The 26,927-nt window shown below is 50.3% G+C and overlaps 1 protein-coding gene across 3 annotated transcripts in view; it reads right to left on the bottom strand.

Annotated features, from left to right (window-relative positions):
• Positions 1-26,927, bottom strand: part of LOC147619636 (diacylglycerol kinase 1-like) — a 174,638-nt gene that overhangs the window by 31,667 nt on the left and 116,044 nt on the right. For all 3 annotated transcript variants that reach the window (XM_086773305.1, XM_086773307.1, XM_086773306.1), the window contains one exon: positions 20,952-21,034. In XM_086773305.1, the coding sequence (XP_086629431.1) occupies positions 20,952-21,034 (83 nt within the window). The remainder of the gene's footprint in view (positions 1-20,951; positions 21,035-26,927) is intronic.

Raw genomic sequence — 26,927 nt, 5'->3', positions numbered from 1 at the left:
AGTGATAGCTCGGGCAGCAGGACTCCCGGCCATTCGTGTTGTGGTTCCGTCACCGGAGTCCCTCCCAAAGACGATCCTCCTCCCTTGTCTTTCTGGAGGACATCTGATACAGCGCGTGGAGTATTCGGGCCTCCCCGGCCAGTGCTACATCTGTCGGGAGATGGGCCACCTCGCACACGCCTGTCCCCGCAAGGGGGTTCATCCTTCACGCTCTGCCGCCTCTGGACCCCCTTCAGGAGGCCCGAGGGGTGGCCATCCACCTCAGGGACCAGACATCCCTGGCTCGTCTCAGCAGGCGCCATCATCTGACGAGCAGGCCCGGCGGAGGATGCCGCGCAGACCCAGGAGGCTGGCGGATGGCAGGAGGTTCGCTGGCGGAAACGCCCGGCCCGCAGGGACCGTCGCAAACGCCAGCAGGCAGCACAGGCTGGCGGACAGGCGACTCCGGCTGGCGTCCAGGCACCTACCCGCACTTATGCTCCAGTCAGGGATAGGCGGCCAGCAGGTCCCACCCCGATGGATGAGGATTCAGTCTCAGTGCCCGTTGAGGCGGCCGGTGGAGCCCCCCATGTGGTGACCCCGCTCCCGCCTCCCCCCGCGGGGGGCCCCGCCCCCTCCATGGAGCAGATTCCTGAGGATCCCGGGCCGCACTCTGCGACCCCCGGCCCCTCTTCCCCTCACTCGGTGAGCACTCCTTCCACCCCCCCTCTCCCCCCCCAGCCCCCCCCTCCCGCCTCCCCCGGCGGCCCCCCCTGACACCTCTCCTCTGGCAGATGCCTCTCCATCCTCTCCTCGCTCTCCCCCCTCCTCTCCGCGAACCACCATCCCTCCTTCGGCCTCTCCAGGATACTCCTCCAGACCACCTACTGCCCCGGGGCAGCGTAGCTGGGAGGCCAGAGTTCAGTTCAGCGGCTGTTCCACCGCCACTCCGGGCCGGTGGAGATGGCGATCCTAGCTTCGCCCGCCACAGAGTTCTCTCCAGCCTCCCCTGGGGGGCCCCCGCGAGTGATGGGGCTCCCAGTGGATTACGGTTTTTTCAGGTGTCTCCAGCTGGATGCTGGCCCGTTCGAGACACTGGTCGCGCCCTTGCGAGTTTGCGTGGTGTGCCATCCCTCTCGTTCTCCTTCAGTGGTGAGCAACATGGTGGCCTTCTCCTTTCCTCTCAGTGTTGCCCCAGACACAGCATGGGATTGTAAACTCTGTAGAGGAAGTTTTGCGTGATCAGATACTGGAGTTTTCTCACCACTTCAGTGACTTGGGGCTCACGGACCTATTGCAGACCCGATTACACTCAGCCCGCATGAGCTTGTTTGGTATAGGAGATTGGCGGGCAGATCCGGTCCACACCTCAGTTGAGGCGGTGCTACTGATTCTCCTCGCCGCCCCCCCGAGGGTGCAGCCTACCTTTAGATACATATATGCAGAGGATTGGTCTCACGCCTATGCCCTAGACAGGGTGAAGGCGGAGTGGGGCTGGACACAGAGACAGGTCACCCTCTTTTTGGAGAGACTCCGCACCCGGACAGACAGTGACTATTCTCCCTCCAAGCCGGCGCCCAAGACTCACAGAGTGGAGGGCAGCTCATCCGGGCCGGCTGAGAGGGGTGAGCCAGTGGCGGCTGCTTCACTTGCCATAGCTCATCCATGAGGATCCTCTCATGAAACATCCAGGGTCTTGGTGGACCTCGCTGCTACATTGGTCGGGGCAGACTTCGCCAGGAGATCTAGAGGGCTCTTGTTGGAGGACCCATAGATATCCTTTTCATCCAGGAGCACCACCTTTCTGCCGGGCGTACCCGCACCTGCGGGAAGATCTTGCCAGGCAGGAGCCACACTTTTTGGTCACCGGCATATGGCTCCCAGGGGAACCAGGGTGGAGTATGCATCTCAGTCAGCGAGCAGCTTCTATCCGAGGTTGTGGATTCTGGCACTCTGGTCCAAGGTCGAGCGCAGTGGATCATCCTTCGGGTTGGGGAAGACCGCATTGGCTTCCTCAACTTCTACGCCCCTAATGGGGCGACCGAGAGAGCTGAGTTCTGGAGCACCATTAGGAAGTCCCTCCCCATGGCAGACCATTGGTGCCTAGGGGGGGATTGCAACATGCTGGAGGATGCAGAGGACAGGATGGGGCGCAGCCAGGAGACCATTCATGGGCCGGAGCTCGCTGCCTGGGAGGAGCTAGTGCTGCAGGTGAGAGGCCAGGATCCGTGGACTCTCTCGGAGTTTGGCAAGTTGCAGGGGAGTTTATCTTTCTCGCGCTCGGATAGACGGGCCACAGGAGTTAACCTTTCCCACATCGACAGGTTTTACATTGATAAGTGGGTTTGCGATAGAGGTGGCACTGTGGGTATACTTGCAGGCTCCTCGTTTTCAGACCACTTTCCAGTGCTTCTCCAGATCGAGGACCCTATGAGAGGAGAGCGAGGCCAGAGCGTCCGGATTCCAGATTGTCTCATAGAGGAGCCCGAGATTGCGACCAGAGTTGAGCAGGTCTGGCAGGAGCTTCAGTTCAGGAGAGGATCGGCAGCCAGCGATCTTGACAGGGGCTTGCAGGAGATCAGTAGAATGCTCAGACAGGCTGCCCTGGACCGTCTGGAGGCTTTCAGAGAGCAAGAGAGGAGCCTGCGGAGGAGTCTAGCTTCCCTTCAGAGACTTCAGGAGAGGGATCCTACGAGCCCTTGGATTTCAGAGCAGATGGAGTCAGCTCGCACAGAGATCAGATCCATCGAGGAGAGGAGGGTGGAGTTCCGATTCCATGCTCGGGCTTCTTTTTGGACACAGGCTGGAGACAGAGTGACTCGAGATTTCTTTGAGGCGACAGGGCCTCGCTTCAGACGAGAGGGTCTCAGGCGTCTTCGGCAAGCTGATGGCCAGGTAGTGGTGGATCCCCCCAGGGTTCGGGCGATCGCCACAGATTTTTACAGGGATCTGCTCTCTACTGAGCCAGCAGATGACAGGGTGAGAGAGGCTCGGGAGGCAGTCTGGAGCTTCACGAGACCGGTTGTGCCGGCCCATTTGCAGCACTCCCTTCTCTCCCCCTTCTCGGATACGGAACTGGAGGCGGCTCTTCAGGCACTTCCTCGGGGCAAATGCCCAGGAGAGGACGGTCTCTCAGTGGCTTTCTTCCAGAGATACTGGGGTCTCTTGCATAGGGGTTTCAGATTGGCATTCCAGGAGATCATGGAGTCGGGAGACATGCCGGACAGCATGGCAGAGGGGTTGATTCACTTGATCCCCAAAGAGGGAGGAGACAGACTGGAGATTAGACAGTGGAGACCGATCACCTTGCTAGGCACGGCCTACAAGGTCCTAGCTAAGGCGATCAGCAGGCGGCTCCAGCCTCACCTTCCGAACATCATCCACACTCCACGCAGATAGGCTTCATCCAGGATAGGAGCATTCTGGATAACATCTTCTCTTTCTGGGAGGCTACGGCTTTGGCTAGATTTCGGCAGGAGGATCTGGCAGTGCTCCTTCTCGACTTCGAGAAGGCATATGATCGGGTGGACTGGGCCTTCCTGGAAGGCACTATGGAGAGGATGGGCTTCCCCCCTCTCAGTGGATCCGTGGGGTCTCTGCACTCTTCACATCGGCTCATAGCCAGGTGCTGATACAGGGCGTGCGCGGAGAGAGGTTCCAGCTCTCGCGCTCGGTGCGGCAGGGGTGCCCCTTGGCGCCCTTTCTTTTTCTTTTTGTGGCGGAGGCCATGAGCACTTTCTTGACGGCACAGGATACAGGTTTGCGGGGCCTCCAGCTCCCCATCCGCACCTTGGAGGAGCTCCTAGACTCGGAGTTTGCGGATGACACTGCTGTCTATCTTCAGGGAGGGGAGGAGAACCTCCGCCGCTTCGCCTCAGCCATGGACAGGTTTTGCAGAGCTTCGGGCGCTTTGATCAACTGGCACAAGTCGTGTGGGTTGTGGGTCAGTTCTGTGCCCCCCCCCCCCCCCCCCCCCCCCCCCCCCGACTTGGAGGCCAGTTGATGGGTTTCAGTGGCTGCCCCCCGGCACTACAGTGCGCTATTTGGGATGCTATGTGGGCATTGACATATCTCCGGAGCAGCAGATAGCCCCCCTTCTTCTGAGCATTCGGAAGAAGCTTCTGTATTGGAGTACCGCTCGTTTATCTCTGGCTGGCCGAGTGGTTGTGGCCAACCAGGTTCTGCTTGCTACCATGTGGTACATCACTTCTCGCTGGGCCTTCTCTCAGGCGTGCATTGGCCAGGTGCAGAGGCTCATCAGGAACTTTCTCTGGTCCGGTGGCGACGGGCGGCCCGCCAGGGCCAAGGTGGCATGGGCTGTGATCACTCAGCCGAGGGAGAGAGGCGGCCTGGGCATAGTTGATCCTATTTGTCAGAGCCGAGCCTTGCTTGGCAAGTTGGTGGTTCGTGGCCTCCTACCAGGCGCTGAGCCGTGGAAGGAGTTTCTTGTTTCCAGGATTCTCAGCCGCACTCCTTCTCTTAGCGGCCCTGGACCCCCAGCATCAGGTGGATCTTTACAGAGCAGCGATCCAGAGGAGTGGGCCTTGGCTTCGAGGAGCGTTTTGCAGCTAGCCTTCTGAGGGCCTGGGAGCATCTGAGGCCGTCACTCTTCCAGACTCCCCCGGGCACTGATGAGGAGTGCCTGAGGCAGCCATTGATGTGGAACCCCTTGATCCGACTTCCCAGTGGTCATATGGTTGGATCGCGATCTCACGTGTCGTGGGGCCCGTTGAGTTCCGGCCCAACCCAGTCCCTAGACGACTAGATATGTTTTCAGCAGCTGCCTCTAGAGGCTCAGGAGAGGAGACTCAGCGGGATGAGGGGCAGAGAGTTGATGAGGCAGGACATTGAGGCGGCCATCCCCCGGGAGTGGTGGCGGACTCCAGTACAGGACCCTCCACCTCCATAGTGGATGGGCGTCTTTACTCGGCATGAGATCCTTCTAGCGGTCTGCGGTTCAGCACAGAGAGTCGCCCCACTCACCTTCGAGGTGGGAGAGGGAGGCCAGCTTCAGAGGACCCGACTAGATTTGGATGAGTTCCAGGGTTGTATCTTTCAGAGGGTGCGGGTGGTCGGCTTTCATCAGAGACAGTGGCATGTAGACCCCTCACCGGCCTCGATAGGGGAGGACTATTCTTGGAGATTATGGGCTTGGGACAGCAGGCCTCTTATTCGCCTTCAGTGGGATCCAGGCGAGTGGCTTTGGCGAGATCCCTACTCGGCCCCTACCAGCCCAAGCACCCCCTTTTTTCAGTACACAACGAGGCTGGGGCGGCGGATCCAGAGGCACAGGATAGCGGGCACCCCGGCGGCGGCCGAGCATTGGCGGCGACAGGGACTCTCCCCTGCCTTCCTTAGGGACTTCTGGCAGCGCCTTTGGGACAGCTTCCGGCCCCGGAAGGTGACGCTTTTTCTCTGGCTTACAGCGCATAGAGGACTGGCGGTGGGGGCTTGGCTAGCTTTTGGCAGACACCCAGCGTCCTGCCCTCGGTGCGGCCATGCACAGGAGACGCAGCGGCACTGCTTATGGGATTGTCCACAGGCACAGCAGGTCTGGCAGCGCGCTCTCAGGATGGTTTTTGCAGGCTCGCCAGGTGAGATGATGGTGACGTGGGGTGCGGTGGCTTGGGCCACGGACAGCGGCCCGGCCCTTGGATACGAGGACGTCCCTGGCAGTGTGACCATCCAGGTCTCTGACAGGGCGATGGCGGTGGTTCCGACGCCTGACTTCTCTTCGGCAGTCTCCCAGGAGGGGGACGGGCACAGATGGGAGATGATCAGCAGCATGACGGCTTGGCACATATGGAGAGCCCGATGCAGGGAGGCCATAGACCGCCAGGCGACTCCACCGGCGGAGGTCATATAGGCCCTCTGGGTGGACATCATTCACACCTTGAGAGGACACTGGGGGAAACTTCAGGGCGACTCGGATCGCATGAGAGGTCGCCGCAAGGCATTCCTCCGCACTTGGCAGCCTGGCCCTTTCCTCATCGCGAGGGGCGAGGATGTCACTTGGCACTACAGGCCTCCAGTTTGGCTCTTCTCACCTCCCGCATGTACTACTAGGTAGCCCCCCCCCCAGAGAGCGGCCAGCCACCACGGGGGTGGAGCTCCGGTGTTCACTGTCTTTATTATCCCTCCTTGTGAGGTGAGCTTTGTAGCCTTATGGCGTTTTCTCATTAACTAATAGAAGGATCGTTTTTCCCAAAAAAAAAAAAAAGAGATATGCCAAGGACAATATTGTACCACTTCAGTCTCATAGGCCCATTGGGTCTTTAGTAGACACTTAATCTCTCTCTCTCTCTCTCTCTCTCTCTCTCTCTCTCTCTCTCTCCGAGCAGAGTTTGCTGCGCCTCCTATGATTGTCATACAGAGCTTTCGAGGCATCTAGACAGCTCGCTGAGGCAGGAGACAGAGGATCATGGTATGCACAGGTCACACATTGGTTCTCACAGCATGGCCTAGACATGGATCATCTACCACCATTCCAGTATGACAGGGATGCACCACATATCCGTCTCTCTCATAGTGAGAGGAACAGAGTATTGAGAGAGGACCTATGGCAGCTCTATACACGAGAGACATGGATATCACCTATACAGCCTCTTCCACCGAAGATGCTATACTACAGAGATCACTTCATGAGTATCACTGATGATGGATTTATAGAGAGGCCTAGATACATGGAGGGCTTTTTACCACACGGCTCCCGAGTGGCTATTGGTCAGCTAAGAGTTTCATCACATCGATTGGAGATCGAGACTGGCAGAGCAGCACCGATCCCCCGAGAGGAGAGGGTATGCAGATTGTGCAGAGAGGAGGTGGAGAGTGAGGAGCATTATGTATGCAGATGTAGAGCATATACAGCCATCAGAGATATCCCATTTTATTCAGAGAGCCACATTCCCTACGCCAGATCTTTGAGGCAGCAGACCAGCGCATACTGGGGAGATTCATTCTAGACATACAGCGTCACAGAGAGACATCATTACAGGCTCAGACAGCTCCAGAGGGGGGACGACAGACACAGATTACTACATTTTTTCAGAGATCCGTCCCTCCTAGCCCCTACACGGCAGGGAATTACTCTCCAGAGAGCAGAGACACTCAGAGCCCACAGGAGACAGAGGACACCTGGCTTTCGGACACCACGCCTATACCAGAGACAGATGACCGAGATTAGAGCTCAGTTTCACCGAGAGGGTGCGGAGTGACTGGCTCGCTTCAGAGCAAACCCAGGCATGTTCTTCAGGGAGCTGTGGACACCCCCTTCATTGATGTACACCATTTTATACCCCCAGTATGGTACAAGATGGAGCTAGCTAGGTTGCATATCATGATTGTATACTCCATGCATATAGCTTTGCATTCTCCTAGTAGTAGAGCTCCATCCACTCCCCCACTCATTGTACTTATTGCACACCCAGATTCAGCTTTTTAGTTCAGTACTTTTTCATTTTGTTGGGATGACAGAGGATACCCCATACAGGTACACTGATTTGTCTCATAGGCCAAGTTTGGTCTTTTGGAAGACCAGAGACAGAGCTGCATTATATATGCCATTGTACTGCATACTATGAGATACGTGGTCGTTTCCACTGTTTATTCAGAGAGGGTTTTGGACCACTTTCCAGAGTCATGGGGTACCAGGACCAGAGGTGTTTGGGATTGTTCTTGCTTGAGCTGCGGAGACATAGAGATAGCCTGCTTAGGCACACAGAGAGCCAGACTCAGAGGCACATTACAGATTTCTTTAGTCCAGCCATCACTGTGCCAGATGGACCACAGCAGCAGCAGGACATGGATACCGCCCACACCAGGGGTACACTGATTGATCGTGCGATTGAGCTTGGGTGGTCCAGACGCCCACGACTACGGAGGGGGGCATCCCAGCATAGACGGAGGTTGCAGCGGCAGATTTGCGAGGCATGCGGGACACCCAGTCAGGGTGCTGACCACAGAGGATATTGAGGAGATCCGCCAGTGTCCGATGCGGCACATACTATGAGATGGAGGCGCCTCCATAGTGTACCCCTCCGTCCCACATGATATTGTATCCCTTCACTATATTCCACTCACCTCCATAGCGTACCCCCCCCCCCCCCCCCCCCCCCCCCCCCCCCCCCTCGCTATATTCCAGTTCCAGTTTCATTTTCTAGGTACCAGTAGTATCATCTTTATTTTTCATTTTTCTGGGTTTTTTTATCCAGACATTGTATCAGATCCACCATGATGTAACTTTTGGTCTCATAGGTCATTATGGCCTTTTGAAGACGTTAATGTAACATTTCATTTCATTTCTCTCTCTCTCTCTCTCTCTCTCTCTCTCTCTCTCTCTCTCTCTCTCTCTCTCTCTCTCTCTCTCTAGCGTGCCTGAGGCCCCCAACCCCCCTATCGGCCACAATCACCTCATCAGCTCTAGATCCAGGACATGCTTCACCGCCATCGAGCTACCTTTCCAGGTGGCATAGCTGAGGGAGACCTCTCGGCCATACTCATTAGCCCCATGCTTGATATTTTGGAGAGTGGTATACCATTTACTCGGAGCTGATGCTGCTCTCATGTTAATATGTTCTTAGTATTTCCATGATGAGTTTCCATGGACAGTTTTGTATCACCCAAGTGACATAGCTATGTTTATGTTTTCTTTCTGTTTTATTTTCCATTCCATGATGAGATATACCATGGACGTTATTGTATCACTTTGGTCTCATAGGCCCATTGGGTCTTTAGTAGACGCTTAATATATCTTTCTTTCTTTCTCTTTCTCCCTCTCTCTATGCACACCCACCTGCAGGCCTCTGCCCGCCTCCGTGTCCACCTCTGTAGGCTGCCTCGCTGCCCTGTGCACAGGCCACCTCGCTGCTTTGCTCTGCTCTGCACGCCTTGCCCGCCTCTGTGCGCACCTATGTAGGCTTCCTCGCTGTCCTTAGTGCGCCTGCTGAGATGACCTGTGCGCCTCTGCTCTATGCGCACCGACCTATACCATAGTAGCAAGGGAACCCCGTTTCCCCCCATTGGGAACGGTGGAACGCGTTCCCCCATGGCCTGAACGAAGGGACGATGGAAACGGGATGAGGAACGTTCAGGTGGTGAAACGTACGTGGAACGCCAGGGAACGGGAGATGGAACGCTGGGCTGCCGTTCCCCCACGTGGGAACGATGATGTGGATTTTTAAAAAAAAAATAGAAGGCCGTACGCCTTTCGCTCGTCGCTTTTCGGAAGTTCACACCCGTACGCCTTTCGCCCGTCGCTTTTCGGAAGTTCACACCCGTACGACGAGCGAAAGGCCGTACGCCTTTCGCTCGTCGCTTTTCGGAAGTTCACACCCGTACGCCTTTCGCCCGTCGCTTTTCGGAAGTTCACGCCCGTACTGTAGTCGCCGTCGGCCGACCTACAAGTCAACTACAGCCTGCCCGTGACCTGTGGGCCGTGGCCGTGTAGGCTGTACTGCTGTCCACTGCCCGTACTGTTTTGCCTGCCCGTACTGTTCTGTACCAGGCACTACAGTCGCCCCAGCCAGGCCCCCGGCCCTTGTCGTGTACATACTACAGTGCTAAGTGTACACACTAGTGACTACATTCTACTACAGTCTAGACTCTACATACTACATAGTACAAGTCCACAACAGACTACAGTAGTACACTCGTGACTCAAGTTCTCAACACTGTGCCTGGTACCAACCTGCAAGCAGCAACAGTGCAATCTGCCTAGGCCCGAGTGATCAAGACTCAAGTTCAACAGTTTACATCTTTAGAAGGCAAGGCAGCAAGCTTTTCTCTTTCTTCTCTCTCTCTTTCTTTGTTTGAACTTTTGGTGTTTTAAAAATTACCTATGTAACAATCTGGACTGCACAGTCTCTCCCGCTGCCTGCCTACCTGCGCCGCCTGTCTACCTGCGCCCCCCTTCTCTCTCTCTCTCTCGCTTCCGCCGCCCTTCCCTGTCTACCTGCGCCCCCCTTCGCTCTCCCTCCCGCTGCCTGCCTACCTGCGCCCCCCTTCTCTCTCTCTCTCTCGCTTCCGCCGCCCTTCCCTGTCCGCCGCCTCCCCTGCTCGCCGCCGCCACCCTCATCGCTTCCGCCGCCCTATTAGCGCCGCCTGCATTCGCCCTGCTCGCTTCCGCCGCCCTTCCCTGTCCGTCGCCTCCCCTGCTCACCGCCGCCACCCTGCTCGCTTCCGCCGCCTTCCTTCGCGCCTGCTGCCCTGTTCGTTGTACGCCGCACAGGTCCGCTGGCAATGGCCAGCCTATCTATCCGTTAGGCTGGCCGCCGCCCTTCCCCCACCCACCCACCCACCCACCGACCCACCCAGCCACCCACCCACCCTTGCTCAGGCCCCCAAGGCAGCAGCATAACTCTCTCTCTCTCGCTTCTTCCATGGCTTCCCCTTTGCGCAACCCGACGAAGGCGACCTTTATGGTCACAAACAAGAGGATAACAAATGTGGAAAAGGAAATGAAGGAATGGAAGGCAGAGATGGAGGGATGGTGGAAGGAGAAAGCAAACTTTCTCCAAATGGTATTCAATGAGGGTAAGCGGTGGAAAGAGGAGAAGGAGGACCTCATAGCGGAAGTCAAAGACCTTCACGGGGAAGTCAACACGCTCAAAGGCGTAATTTCAGCTCTTCAGAGGGAGCTTGCAGAGGCCAAGGCAAATGGTGGACTTGAAGAAGGTGAAATTCAGCCATCCATGATAGAAGAGCTCAAGGTTATCAAGGAACAAGTACGGGCAATTAAGGAAGAAGAGAAGCAACAAGAAGCAAAGACTTCCTCATGGGTGGAAGTCATCACCAAGACGCAAAAGAAGATGGATGAAGCGGAGAAGTGGATAGAGGTCGCCAAGAAGGGTAAAGGTAAGGAGATAACAACCCCTACACCTACAATCATTAACATGACTTTGGAAGAGGAACAACGAAGACGTACACGTGCTTTGCATGTGAGGATTACCGGCCTTAAAGACGGGGATAAAGTTGAAGAGGAGGTGAAAGAGCTTATGGTGTTGATGGGGATTGACAGTCCGACACACGCAAAAGCCTGGAGAGTGGGCAAAAAAAGCGGAGGCAACGGGGAAACATCAAAGGAAAGAGCTCTCATACTTCGCTTCCCTTCTATTGAGGCGAAGAAGGAGTTCTTGAAGAGACGACCCACTTTAAAGAATACAGGCATTTTTCTTGGTGATGATCTTACTCTTTCACAGCTTGCACATATGAAGGAAGTCATGCCAGAGATTAGAGCGGCAAGAGAAAAGGGTAAGATAGCAATTTATAAAGAAGGGAGGGTGGTCATCGTGGAGCGACGCTCTACATGACGGTGCGAGACCTATGGGACCAAATTAAAGCTGGCAGCCTGGAACTGCAATGGATCCCTCAGACTTGATGTAGGTGCCTTTGAGGACAGCTTTAGAGATAGAGATATAGTCTTCTACTCGGAGACTCACCAGGCCCCTGGTCAGATGATGCCACAGGTGACAGGATACAGATGGGAGACAGCTTGCAGAGTAGGGACGAGATCGGTACACAGTAGTAGAGGATCAGGAGGGGTGGCAGTTCTTTTCAGGGAGGAGCTGCAACCGCTTCTACACATAGTTCGGAGAGATGATCAGGCCAGATATATGTGGGTGAGACTGAGGGCCGACACAGGCAGATTCCTGTATATTGCCATATGCTATTTTGCTCCTAGTACATCGACATATGCAGCACCTAGAGGGCAGTCTCCTTTCTCTGTGCTAGATGATGACATATGGGAGTTCGCTAGGGATGGAGACATCATCCTGTTAGGGGACTTTAATGCCCGGACGGGCAACCGCCAGACAGCCTTTTATGACACCTCGGAGGAGATGCTGAGAGAATTGGACACTCTGGATATGGGATTAGACAGACGCTCACAGGATGTGGAGTGCACAGAGTATGGGAGATATTTGGTAGATATGGGGACTGCGCATGGGTTGGCCATACTTAATGGCTTGCAGAGGTTTCCGTCAGCAGCTGGATTTACTTGCTTTCCACATAGACATGGTGCTAGCACAGTGGATTATGTTATGGCTATGCCCAGCTTTGTTTCATGCATTGAGGACTTCACAGTTGGATGTCGGCCCATTGGGGTAGTAGTGGATCATGCATTGTTGACATTGACTATCTCTTTTCACTTTACCACAGCTCAGAGGACACGAGGGGCAGATCACACTCGATATACTTTTACCTCAGAGACTGATGCTGTCTACACAGATGGGATTTATAGACGTCTGTACACAGAGGAGCCAGGGAGACCTTTGGAGGAGTTGACCCATATACTGACAGAGACTTTACATGATGCAGCGAGAGAGGCATATCCACATACTCAGCCTGGACAGAGACAGCATTCTAGATGTATGCCCCAGAACAGCTGGTATGATGAGGAGTGCAGAGAGACCAGAGCCCGACTGCAGCGGGAGGTTGCTTTGGGAGTCACTACTCACCGACAGTCACGTATTGCCTTCCGACGCCTTGTGCGAAGGAAGAAGCGGGCCTTCCTTGCTCAGCTAGAGCAGGAATTATACCAGCTGTTCTTGAGCCAGGATTCGAGGGAGGCTTGGCGTCTGTTTCATGAGTCCTCCCCTGCTTTGGGCATCACTTCTACAGAGGTCTGGGGTAGTTATGCAGCATCTCTATATACAGTTCCTGGACAGACACCTTTTCCTGACCCGCCAGCACCATGCCCACAGACATGTACTTTCTTTACCGCAGAGATGGTAAGGAAGGCCATTGATAGGATGAAGACTGGGAGAGCATATGATCACGATGGATTGGTTGCTGAGCACTTTATTCATGCGAGAGACATGCTGGCAGAGCTTCTAGCAGTGATGTTCAATCGTGCTGTGTGCGAAGGCTTACCCGAGACTTGGAGTAGGTCCACCATCGTGCCTATCTTCAAGTCAGGGGACCCTATGCAGCCAGGGAATTATCGCACTATTATGATTGGTCACACACTAGCACGATTGTATGCATCCATTCTTGAGCAGCAGTTGAGTAGATGGGCAGAGAGAGTTGGCATTCGAGCAGAGGGACAGGCAAGGTTCAGGAGAGGTTTCTCTACTCTTGACCACATCTTGACTTTGCGGGCCATTATTGAGGAGGGCAGGTCGCATGGGTGACGGATTTATTGTAGCTTTGTGGACTTCCGCAAAGCATTTGATACAGTGCCCAGAGCCAGATTGATGAGGCGATTACAGGAGATGGGGGTACCCACAGAGCTCATATGGGGAATTATGGCTTTATACAGATCAGTTGCAGGACAGGTACGCACCCCAGAAGGGGTCTCTACTTTGGTTCACTCCACTATAGGAGTGAAGCAAGGTTGCCCGTTATCTCCTTCACTGTTTGGTATGTATGTGGATGAGGCTTCTGACTACATTGAGAGATTGGGGGACAGAGGAGCCCAGCTAGCAGGTACATGGATCCCACTATTGTTATATGCTGATGATATTGTGTTGATCTCTGACTCCCCTGAGGGTATGCAGCGTCATCTGGATGCTTTACATGAGTTTGCACATGATAGTGGATTGTCTGTCAACCTTGGCAAAACCAAGGTTATGGTGTTTAACACCACGCCACAGTGGGTTAGGCGATCAGCTTCCACATTTACATATGGGCAGGAGATTGTGGAGTATACAGATGCATATACATATCTTGGGGTAGTATTCAGTGGGCCAGTGTTTTCGATGAGGAGAGCAGCAGAGACTAGATTGACTAGAGCACATGCAGCCCTGGGTGGTTTGGAGAGGATGTGTTCGCAGGTTCAGTTTCAGGAACCTCGAACGAAACTCTGGCTTTTTGACACTCTAGTGACATCAGCTATGCTTTATGGAGTGCAGATATGGGGACCTTCAGTGGGCCATCACAGCGCAGGCAGGTGGAGAGGTATGGAGAGGCCTTTGGTATCTATGATTGCTAGGCTTATTAGAGCCAAGGCTGTGGTACCTCATGAGATTATTCGAGCAGAGCTGGCGGCTGCCCCTCTGGTGATTGAGGCTCTTACGAGATCAGTCTCCTACATACATGGCTTGTGGGATCTCCCCCGAGACAGATATGCACGCCTCGCCCTGGAGTCCTCCCGACAGTTAGCTTTACAGGGAGACACGGCTTGTTGGTATGGACAGATGACATCTTGGTTCCAGGCACATGGTTTTAGCATGGACAGATTGCCTCCCTTCCAGTATTCTCTGGAGGCACCCTCTCTCACTCTTACACGGACAGAGATTACCAGACTCATCCGTCAGGATTTAGTTCAGCTGGACATTAGGAGGACATGGATACAGCCGACTGAGGAGCTGGGCACGAAGATGGCTTTCTACAGAGAGCATTTTCTTCAGCTCACAGCAGATGGTTTTGTGATCAGACCCAGTTACATGGATGTACACTTGTCTCATGCAGTACGATGTGCTATTGGTCAGATTCGCACATCCTCACACCAGCTTGAGATTGAGATTGGCCGATATAGAGGTATACCAGCTGAGGCCAGGATATGCCGAGTATGCCATAGGGAGCGAGAGACAGAGCTGCATTATATATGCCATTGTACTGCATACTATGAGATACGTGGTCGTTTCCACTGTTTATTCAGAGAGGATTTTGGACCACTTTCCAGAGTCATGGGGTACCAGGACCAGAGGTGTTTGGGATTGTTCTTGCTTGAGCTGAGGAGACATAGAGATAGCCTGCTTAGGCGCACAGAGAGCCAGACTCAGAGGCACATTACAGACTTCTTTAGTCCAGCCATCACTGCGCCAGATGGACCACAGCAGCAGCAGGACATGGATACCGCCCACACCAGGGGTACACTGATTGATCGTGCGATTGAGCTTGGGTGGTCCAGACGCCCACGACTACGGAGGAGGGCATCCCAGCATAGACGGAGGTTGCAGCGGCAGATTCGGATTATTCTTGCGAGGCATGCGGGACACCCAGTCAGGGTGCTGACCACAGAGGATATTGAGGAGATCCGCCAGTGTCCGATGCGGCACATATTATGAGATGGAGGTACCTCCATAGTGTACCTTCCAGTTCCAGTTTCATTTTCTAGGTGCCAGTAGTATCATCTTTATTTTTCATTTTCTGGGTTTTTTTATCCAGACATTGTATCAGATCCACCATGATGTAACTTTTGGTCTCATAGGTCATTATGGCCTTTTGAAGACGTTAATATAACATTTCATTTCATTTCCCCATTAAACAAAAGAAAAAAAAAGGACTCATTTCTCTGTAATGGTTAACTTTGAAAGTATATTCAACTTTTTGCCCGAATTTGCAAAAATCATGGCTTACTCGGGTTCAAAGCGATCAGCTTCGAATGCTACTTGGTGGGACGAGGTTGAAAGGCTAGAAAGGTATTCATCTAAGGGAGGTGCAACACGATGGAAATGCAAGCAATGTAACAAAGAGAAGTCAGGAGGAGCAAACCGTGTGAGAGCACATCTATGCCATGTAAACGAAAGAAACCGGCAATTGATGCATCTTACTTCAGTAGACATGGGGAAGAGATGGACAACAGTATGGAGGACTTGGGAGCTATGCATTTTCCCAAGATTCGCAGTCTATGGGTGCAAGTTCCGGCAAGCAGCAAACCTTGGGAGCAGCTTGGGATCCCCGCAAGAAAGAGAGGGTAGATGCAGTTGTTGCAAGGTTCTTTTATCATGATCATGTAGCATTCAATGTTGAAATGGTCCAGGAGATTGCACGGTATGGCCCAACATACAAGCCTCCTTCGTATGAGACACTACGCACCACCTTGTTGCAAAAGGAGAAAGCTACAATTGAATGTGCTTTAGAGTCTATGCATGAAAGTTGGGCAATGAATGGTGTGTCACTTATTGCAGATGGTTGGAGTGACACTCAAAAAAGGTCCATTCATGGCATGGTTGCTTATTCTCGAGGAAGAATGCAATTCATTTCCTCACATGATGCTTCTGGGACTGGAAAAACTGCAGATCAGCTTGTGGAAGAGTGGGCCGAAGGTATTGAGAAAGTTGGACCAAAGAATGTTATTCAGTTCTTAGCTAATGGTGAGGCAACAAATAGAGCAGCTAGTCTTAAGCTTGAAGACAGGTATCCACATATCACATTTAGTCCATGCTTTGCTCATTGTTTGAGCAACTTATTGAAGGATGTTGGCAGCTTGCCATGGGTTGATCCACACATTCAAAAAGGCATGGAGATAATAAGCTTCATTCAAAACCATCAGTTTATTTTGAATGAATTCCGCAAGAGATCGCCCAAAAAGGATCTCTTGAAGTACTCAGAGACACGCTTTGGTTATAACTTTCTCATGATGAAGAGGTTATCCAAAGTGCAATTGCCTTTGAAGATGGAGCAACCCATCCCACACACCTCCTGATACCTCCTCCATTGGGCCATCGAGGCACCGACCACGCTCCCATGGAGTCACCGCTGATAGAGCAGTTATCTTATGTCGTGCTCGTCGGCCACGCCCACCAGCATCCCGACCACGGCAGCCTCACCATCGCCAAATCAGAGCCATTATTGCTCGGCATCGGAGGCACCTACCTCGCTTCTACGACCTGTCCATTCTAGACACTCCCATGGCGGAGATACTTGATCTAAGGAGAGGGCAACACTTCAGCTGATCAGCATACATGGATCTACCTGATATACATTTTTCAGCATTTTCTAGTACTTTCTACTCACTATCATCTCGGAGTCTTACAGTTCTGTTCTTATAACTATAGGGCAATCAGTTTATTGTACTTTTTAGTCTCATTTAGTTGTTCTCTTTGATGAGACACCAACTTCAGCTGTACTCTCAGTTTTGGTCTCATAGGCCATTATGGCCTCTTAGAGACGTCAATATATCATTTCATTTCTCTACTCAGTGAATGAATGCGAAAGATGTCACGAAAGTAAAGGTTTAAAGAAGGTTGCTTGTGCGTTACCACGATCAACCACACTGCATGTAAAACATTGATTGCCTCTGTTCATTGGAATCTTAAAACTTGCCTAGGTACCATGGATTGCCTCTGTTGGTTATAATCTCTGAACATGTGTGGAGTTCAAGCTAGCAATAGAATTACCAAGTCATTCCCAAGAGGTATCACATTTCCAGCCTTCACACCACTAGTCTTTCATAGCACCTCTTATTTCAGAAAAGTTTCTCAGAGAGAAGTTTTTCGTGCAGCGCTAGTACTTTGTACTCCTCCCAACGGCCTTTTTTCTTTTTATTAGTAGATCCTTCAGTAGTAGCAACTTCAGTGCCCACCTTGAGGCACCACGGCCTCCTCGTAAAAATGCCCCCAGCAGACATCCTATTCCTTCAAGAACACCACCTCTCAGCAGGACGCACCCGTAGAAGCAGAAGTTACGAGGACGTACCCACACCTTTCAGTCATCCACCTGAGATTGGCTCACTCTTATAGAGGGCAGCCTAGGATAGACCCATCGCATTTCGGGATCCAGAGGAGCCTTTGCAAGAGCCTAGATCCTCTTCAATGACTTCAAGAGCAGACCCCAGTTAGCCCATAGTTGCTATCCCAGATGGAGACTGCCCGCATGGAGATACACTCGATAGAGGTAGAGGAAAAGAGGATGGAGTTTCGGTATCACGCCCGTGCTTCTTTTTGGACCCAAGCAGGAGACAGGGTCATGCATGATTTTTTGGAGCTGACAGGTCCGCATCACCTCAGAGACCAGGTCCATAGGCTAAGGGGTCCAGATGGCAGTATCCAGTCAAATCTCCCCCAGGTGTGTGCATTGCCACATATTTCTACAGAGGGCTTCTCCCGGCTGGTCCCCTCACATTTCCCCCAAGTGTCTGCCATTGCCACAGATTTCTACAGAGGGCTTCTCTTGGCCAGCCCCCTCACCCCATAGATTGAGGCAGCGAGAGAGGGTTTGGCAGCACACACAAGAGGTGGTCTCCCCAAGTCTCTACAAAGTTTTTGAGTTCCCCTTTCTTAACTGAAGAGCTGAGGGAGGCTCTTTGAGCCTTGCTGCAAGTGCTCCAGAATGGACGGTGGCCTTCCAGCTTCTCTTTCTTTGTCATTAGGACCTCTCGAGGATGGTTTTTGGGATGCCTTCAATGAGATTATGATCACAAGCCTCATGCCAAAGGGGCTTTCTGAGGGTCTCATTCACTTGATTCCCAAGGAGGGTGGTGACTACAAGAAGGTAGAACGATAGTGCCTTATCACCCTCCTTGGCAATGCTTACAAAATCCTCGTCCGAGCCATCAGCCACCGCCTTCGTCCCCACCTTCCCATGGCATCCAAACAGGGTTCGCATCCTCGAAAACATCTTCACTTCTAGGACGAAATCGCCACGGCACGCCTCCTTCAGGAGGATATGGTCCTCCTGGACTTTGAGAAACTCCTTAGATCCATAGCCTGCTGGGAATCCCATCTAAAGCATGGTGCCCTCTAGGAAAGCCCAACCTACTCTATCGTAGGCTTTCTACGCTTTATTCTCGATTTCCAAATCAATCAGCCAAGGCCACAAGCAGTTTTTTGTCCAACTAGGGCACCGAACTATAGGGTATTCACCTCCCCATCACATCTCAAGAAAAGCTGCTAGAATCCAAGTTTGCAAATGACACAGCCACCTACCTCTCAAGAAAGGAAGGGAATCCACAGAGATTTGCACTAGCCATTGAGGACTTTTTGCTTAGCTTCACACAATCAGAACAATTAGCAGAAGTTGTGTGGTTTCTAGGTTGGCTCCTCAGCCACCTTGGCTTCGCACCAGTCGATTCTTTTCAGCAGAACCCTGGTGGCACCCCAGTCAAGTATTCGTTTTGTCAGGTCGGGATCGGTATTTTGCTACAGAAACAGCTTGCCCCTCTTCTTCTGAGCATTCGGAGAAGAAGCTTCTTTAGTGGAGCACTCCCAAGCTATCCCTCGCCACCACATGGTTGTGGCCAACCAGGTACTCCTAGCTACCATGTGGCACATTACTTCTTGTTCGGCGTTCTCTGGGGTATGCCTCGGGCGAGTGCACAGAGTGATCTGGAATCTTTTGTGGGCTGGTACTGACAACCGGCCATTGCCAGCCAAGGTGGCTTGGGGGGTGATCATCCAACCTTATCACCATGGTGGGCTGGACATCATTGACCCAACTATTCAGAGCAGAACCTTGTTGGGCAAGCTGGTCGATCGTGGCCTCCAGCCAGGTGGAGAGCCCTCGAAGGCCTTTCTTCTCTCACAGATTTCTTTACGATGCCCACTAGCCACCCCTTGAGCACTCACTCAAATTGCCTGGGACCCCTCTCCACCAGACCCGCTCAATCCCTGGGAGAGTGGGCCAGCTTGAGGAGGCTCCACCACCACCCCCCTTTTTCCACCCCAAGGGACACAGATCAAGTGCCTAAGGGAGAGAGCAGCTTACCCTCACCATTAACGCAACCATCCTCCTTCCCTGGTAAATTCCTCTTCCAGATCGCCCCCACCCCCCCCCTCCTCCACACACGGGCAGAGCCTTCATCAGCCATGACATCGCCCTTGCAGTCCTCCACTCATATGGGGGGCCACACCATTTTCTCAGTTGGCCATCAGGGTCTCAACTAACTCTCTGCCCTCTGAGGACTTTATCGGCGGCTCACTTCAGACGCTGAGGATTCTTGGCTTCCATGATCAACATTCCCCTCTCTGCCCCCGAACCCCCCCCCCCCCTCTCCTCCCCCTACCCGCGTGTCCCGGGAAAGGTGGCATGTGATAGCTCTTGCTGTGGCTTTCGGAAAGCCAACTTCTGACGGATGTACAATTGGACCGTAGAAAGTGGGAGCGGCAGGACCCTAACTCAGAAAGACTAACCAGGGCATCTCTTTCTACTTTCGGAAGGGGTTGTGGGACAGCTTTCATACTGCAGGATAGAAATTGTATCCACTCCTGACTTACGTACAGAGACCTAGTCTCCAACCACTAGTCAGAGACGAGAGATCATCAGCAGTATTGCTGCCAGGCACATATAGCAGGTCCGTTGCAGAGCGCGGACATTGAGGGCACTTGCAACACCCTCCCCCCCCCCCCCCCCCCAAAAAAAAAACCCACCCACCCGTTGCGCCACAAACTGAGTCCATCTGCTTCATTTGGACTGATATCATTCATACCCTCCCTGGTGAGTGGGGGAATATGCAGGGTGCATCAGATCGCATGCCTAGGTGGTGAGAGGCTTTTTTGCGCACATGGCGGTCAGGTCCCTTTCCCTCCGATCGGGATGGTGAGATCACTTGGCATTACAGGCCACCTGTGTGGCTTCCCCCCCCCCTTGTATGAGGTAGTTTCCCTCCAAAAGTGTCCAGCCATGGAGGAACCACCTTCCCTATTTTTTTACTTGACCTCTTTTGAGGGTTTTGAGCACGTAGCCTATGGCTGTTTGTTTTAACTAACAGAAGGATCTCTTTCCCCCAAAAAAAAAAAAAAAAAAAACATGGTCTTCCGTCCAAAGGCAGTACAACTGTGGCTACAAAAAGCAGCCCGGAGCCAGTGGTGATTTTAAGACCTCCCTCTTCAAAGTCTCAAACCAACACCACTACGCTCGCCCACGCAGCAGCCTTCAAGTCACTAGTCTCTTCTAAAACCTTTTGTATACAAGAGAATCTTCTTTGTTTGTGAAAGGAGATTTTCCATAACACAAGATGAAACCTACTATTGTCCCTGGTATTACACATACAAACTGGCATTCTCTGCAGGTTTCAGTGATTGGTTGTACAAAGGATACAAATAGAGGACTGGAAAAACATTAACTTCTGCTCATTTTCTATTGTAAGCTTTTCATTATGAATGCCCTTGCATGATTCATGGTTTGATTCTTTTGCTGAGGCAACCTTTTTATTATGAATGCACTTGCATGATTCATGGTTCGGTTCTTACATTTCTCTTTAGGATATAGCAAACACCTGTATTCTTTTGGCAGTCTTAAAAATGCAGCAGAGAAAACAATCTGGGGCTTCTCATTCTGCATGTGTCCAACCTTTTGATAAGAATGGTTCTTGCCTGATTCATCAATTGATTTTTGAACTTTTCTGGATTTTCTTGTCTTCTATGGTGGAATGAGTAAGCCACTTGAGCATCCATACCTGCACCTCAAGCAAACAACCAGGAAAATAAGAAGTTAACTTTGCAAGTAGAGGAAATTGCAAAGTTATTCACTACCAGCATTTTCCATAGGATGTAGAGTTAGATTTGTTTTACTTGTTTGAACTTTTCACAGTCTCAGGTTATTTTTTTGTACAAAAAAAGAATATCTTCCAATGGTAAATACGTATGTCGAACACAAAACCATAGCATCAGACATAAAAGTAAACTAACAATACTTCTTTTCAAGATTGGAAAACTGGGCAGGGTTAGGGCATGGGGATCTTGTGGGAGGGAAAGGGAAGGAGGGTGTGTGTGTGTGTGTGTGTGTGTGTGTGTGTGTGTGTGTGTGTGGTGAAGGCCGCCGATGACCTGCTCGCCTGCTCCCTCGACCTGCTCGCCTGCTCCCTCGACGATCTGCTCGCCCCTTGTGGGTGAGCACGTGTGGTGAGGCGCGTGTTCCTAGACTGTGTCGGGCCTCCTTCCTGGACTGTGTCGGCCCTGAAGCCCTCTTCGCGACCTTCTCTTGTTCCCAGATGCACTGTTTTCTCATCGTCAATCTGCTCTTCTTCCTCTCTTCCGCAACCTGTGTGCGTGTATAGGAGTGTGTGTGTGTGTGTGTGTGCGTGTGTGTGTGTGTGTGTGTGTGTGTGTGTGTGTGTGTGTGCGCCCCTCGCTTCAGGTCACTGTTTTCCCTTCTGTGTAAGATAGTATTCCAATAGAGCTGTCCCCTTTTTTCTGATCTGTGTCTTTCTGCTGAATCGAATAGTCTCGATGGCAGAAACAAGCAAGTATTATGTCAAGAGAGCACTTTCTCCTGAACCTAAAAGACAATCAAGGGAAACTCTGCCCCCCATAGCTCCTTTATCTAAAGATGCTTCCTATGTGTTTGATATGTTGAATGAGGATTTTCAACAAAGCAGAAGAGAATGGATACTACCTGCTCCGGAACTCACCTACAAGATGAAGTTGCCTTCTCTTGTGCATCCTCTGAAGAAGCTCTCTCAAACTGCAGTCATCATCTTTTTTCCAGGTAAAATACCCTTGGCTAATGATGTGGGACAATGAGTGAATTCTCTCCTAGGTGGATGCTATGTAGAAGGAGTCTATTTTGCCTCCAGAGGATTTTATGAAGTTCATCTCTTGGATGCATTGACAAAACAAAAGATGCTGGAAATGTCCCCTTTATTTTTTGGTCGTCAAATGGTGCACATCATGCCTTGGTCTCCTAATAAGGATTATCAAAATCTCATCAAACATCACTGCCTTGTATGGGTTGAAGTCGTTGATTTTCCAGATTACATGAGAACAGAGCTTCTAGGCTTAGCAATGACATTGGGACAAGTGATCTGTCCCCCTCGTCCCACAGGTAATAAAAATCGTTTTTGCATCTTATGGGATACTGATAGACCAACCCCCTCTTCTATTGTAGTTGAGATTGAGGGTGTTAATTTGGGAAAGAAATATTTCACTTTGAAATGCAGCATTTTTGCTGGAGCTTGTTTCTCTTGTCACAAGTTCGGGCATCTAGCTTCTGAGTGTCCCTCAATCCTTCATCCGCCTCCTCCAGCTGCCATTCCTCCGCCATCTAATAAAGGAGGTCAAAAGACTTATGTGGAAAAGACTGAAGCTAAAGGAGCAAAGCCTTCAGTTCATACAGGGAACCAAGCCAATTCAACTCAAAACAAGGATAAAGGAAAAAGCAAGCTAGTGGAAAATAATTCATCTTCTCACGATGATTGGCAGAATGCAAAGAAGACGGTGCCCCTCAAACAAAGACCTCTCCAATCTCGAAATTGGGATGCTTCTGCTCCATCTCCTGGTCAACCTTCTACCTCTTCGGACAGCCCCATCTCAAAGGCATGGGTCAATGCAGTTAAGAAGGGTATTCCACTTTGTGAAGAAGATGATCTAGTCAGGGAATTGGATTCTAAGGGTCAGCAAGACCCTGTGGCAATGGCAGAGGCCTGATGCCTCCCTTTCTCTTTGAGGACTGCTCATCTCTTGTACATATTTTCATGCGTACTTCTCTTAAATGTTTTTCTTATAAAATACAGGGCCTCTGCAATCAGCATAAATGGAGGCTCCTATGGCATTATATAAATAATACTCATCCAGATGTAGTGTGTCTGCAAGAGCATATGATATATTTTATGCAGGATCTGGACAATTCTCTGGGCTGTGCATTTTAGCCAGACATGATCTGCAGCCTTGTGTAGCATATAATGATCTTTGTGGCCGATGGATGATTATCCAATGTATGATCAATGGAGAGATTTTTGAAATAGGCTCCTTGTATGCCTCTCAAATTTCAGCTTCCAGAGCTCAAATGTGGGACTCCATAAACCAATATCCTTGGTCCTCAAATGCTCTACTTTGTGGTGACTTTAATAATTCTCCTCACTGGAAGGACAATACTACACATAAATCCCATATGCTTCCCTCTGAAATCCAGCAATGGGAACATATGACTTCATCGCTTCATACTGCAGATTTAAGGACAGCAACTCACCCTTCGGTTTTGGGATTTACATATCATCATAATGCTTTTACAGAATATTGGGCCAGGCTTGATAGATGGTATCTTATTCATGCTCAGCAATATGATGATTATACATGTCAAATGTGGACTGATTATTCTCAACAACTATCTGATCACACTCCACTTTGGCTCAACCTTTCATTTGGTATGCCTCTGGATGATATTCAGCTCTCTTTAGTCAGACATTTGCAGGTTAATCAATTATATCTTTCTCATGAAAAATTCCAGCAAATGATCAGATTGGCTTGTAAGCCGTTGTTATCCCATGCTCAGGAGGATCTGGATTTTGCTTGGAACTCTTTTGTGCATCGTATTCAAAATGTCATTAAGGAATATGGAAGATGGTACATGGCAGAAACTAGACAGCATATCCAGTGGGCAAAATCATACAAGCAGTCCTTGGTACACATTAGCCATCAAAGGTCTCTTTCTGCTTCTGAACAGAATTCATTGTCTTGTGCTTCTTCCATAATTGATGCTAATGATAAATGCAAGCTTTCCAAATGGCAGACAAGGGCTAGAGTTAAACCTATGCTAGATAAGGGTTGCTCCTCGAAATCTTTCTTTCGAAATTTACACACGTACAGACAAAGTCAATCCATCATGAGAGTCAGGAAACCCGATGGTCTGTGGACCCAGACTTTATCGTAGCTAGAAAAACAATGTCTGGATCATTTTCAGCTGCTTTTTTCTCTACCATCTTCTTCTACACCTCAGGCTGCATTGGCTCGGAGCAGATTTATTGAGCTTGTTTCTCCTATTGTTTCTTTGCAAAAAGCTTCAATGCTGGAAATGTCCTTTTCGGATACTGAATTGGATGAAGCCCTTAAGCATTTGGGTAAACATAAATCCCCAGACTGGGATGGTTTGACGGTTGAATTTTTTGTAGCCTTCTGGGCTGAATTGAAGGGTCCAATCTTGAAGCTCATTAATGTAGCCTGGTAGCATCAACATCTTCCCTCAGCCTGGAAGCATGGTCTGGTTAAGCTTCTCCCCCAAAAAACCTCTGTGTGAGACAATGGATGACTGGAGGCCTATCACTTGGATGCCTGTTATATATAAACTTATTGCTAAAATGTTGGTACATCGGATAAAGGATATCCTTCATGATGGACTTCATCCCAAGCAATATGGTTTTGTTCGAAGAAGGCATATACATGATAATATCTCCAATACTCTCATTGCAATGGAATATGCAAAATATTCTGCTCAAGATGTCTTGGTCATGCAGGTGGATGTGGCAAAGGCATTTGATACGGTACAATGGGATTATGTTTCTCAAATCATGTCTAAACTTGGTTTTGGGCCAAAGCTAGTTAATGTCATATATTGGCTTTACTCAGATTCCACTGCTCAATGCTTTATAGGGAAACATTTGTCTGAGTCTTGGACTCTAGAACGATCAGTTCGACAGGGATGCCCTCTTAGTGCTTTGTTCTATGCTATTGCTTCACATCCTTTGCTTCTTTATATGGATCATCTGGTTGATACTAGACAGTTAGAGGGGCTTCAGATTTCTGGTTCACGGCCTTTCATTGCACACGCTTCTGCAGATGATTCATTCTTCATGCCAAAGAACAGTCCTCTGGAGCTTCGCCTATTGATGGATACTCTTTCAGATTTCGGGTTGGCTGCTGGTCTAAAAATTAATTTTCAGAAATCAAAACTATTACCTCTCAAGCATTGTGACTGGCATGCTATCCTGTGGCCCGGCCAGATTATTTATCCGGAAAGCATAGTAAGACATTTGGGTTATCCCATTGGCTGGAAAATCAGAAATAAGCAACAAATATCTTGGGTGCTAAACAAAATTCAGGACAAATTAGAACATTGGAAGATCTCCACTTGGCCATTGCACGTACGGCTCCGAATTGTTCAGTCCATTATTCTGGCCTATGTCCAGTTCTACCTTCCTCTCTTACATTGGTCATCTCGAGATCTTTCTTCTTTTATGTCTCAAGCCATGGAGATTTTTTGGAAAACTAAGCTTCCTAAAAAAGCTTTAAGGTTGCTCAAAATGGACCTGCTTTGTTCACCAAGAATGCATGGTGGTTTGAATATTATAAACATCAAATTTCATGTGCTGGCAAGAAAGATCACTATGCTCAAAACCTTTTTTCAACAAGAGCAGCCTTGGTCTATCATGTTGGCAATTTTGTGTGGTCAGATGCGCACAAATGCTTATGGTCGTTGGTTAGTTGATCCATCAGAAGTAGTGCTTGGCAAATTTCAAGGTAAAATCCCTGGTTGTCCATTTTCTACTTCCTTGATTCAGGATTGGAAGAAAGTGCTCTCTCACATCAAATGGTCTCCCCATCCTGCTTCTATAGCTTCCTCGCTTCGAATGGAAAGCATACATTGGAGTGCTGTTTTTTACTCTCCCCTTGCTGTACAGCAACCAATCAGAGCTTACAATCTTATGAAGTTGGGCATCCGGTTCATTGACGATGTGGTAGATACTCGAGGGCAAATTCTTTCTTTTCCGGCAGCATGTCAACAATACAATCTTGGGATGCATCATAGATCTATATGGAAAGCTATTGTAGATCTCTTACACCCTTTCATTCCGATTCCAACATTGGATGTAAGAGACAGGCTTCAAGATTGGCATCTTCAGTCTTCAAATTCAAGATTATCCTCTCAGCCTTTGCATCTATTGACTTCTATACAGGCTTATCGATTGATATTACCTCCTCCATGGATTGCTCATCATGCTAATTCTCTTTGGCATCTGGATAAGTCTTTAGCTTGGTGGAAAGGAAAACTGACATTGATATGGAAGTTGAAAATGCCATTGAAGCAGAGACTCTTTCTTTGGAGATGCATTGTCGGTATTTTTCCAGTGGGAGCGAAATTGGCTCAAAGAAGGATTGCCTCTCCTCTTTGTCCAAGATGTCATCATACTACTGAGAGTATTCCGCATTTATTGTGGTCTTGTTCATATTCCAGAGACCCTCTGGACAAGATCTCCTATTTTTTATCTCTCAGATTTCCTGCACACAGGTTCTACAGGTTTTTCTGGACGTTTGGCACGTTATCAGCTTCTTTGTCACGGTATTCTCTTTTCTTCCATTGGATCAGATACTGGGCCTTATGGACCCTCTGGCTACAGCGAAATCATGCATATCTGAATTCACCCCTTCAGCACCCTTATGAGTTCTTCCGAGCCTCATTGCGACAATCCTTATATGATGCCGTACATGAGGAAGATTTGGATGTTTCTTGTAAGTTGTGTTCAGCTTTTCTTTTACTGTTTCTGATGGATAGGGCATAGGCTCTTTTCTTGAGCACTGCCCTGATATTCGATAGAACTTTTTACTACTGTTTTTAAAGTTCTAGGGTTTAGACATCCT

The sequence above is a fragment of the Cibotium barometz genome, chromosome 33, assembly GCF_041138505.1.
Source record: "Cibotium barometz isolate CiBa-2024 chromosome 33, ASM4113850v1, whole genome shotgun sequence".
Classification (NCBI taxonomy): domain Eukaryota; kingdom Viridiplantae; phylum Streptophyta; class Polypodiopsida; order Cyatheales; family Cibotiaceae; genus Cibotium; species Cibotium barometz.
This window is presented reverse-complemented; position numbering and strand designations above follow the sequence as displayed.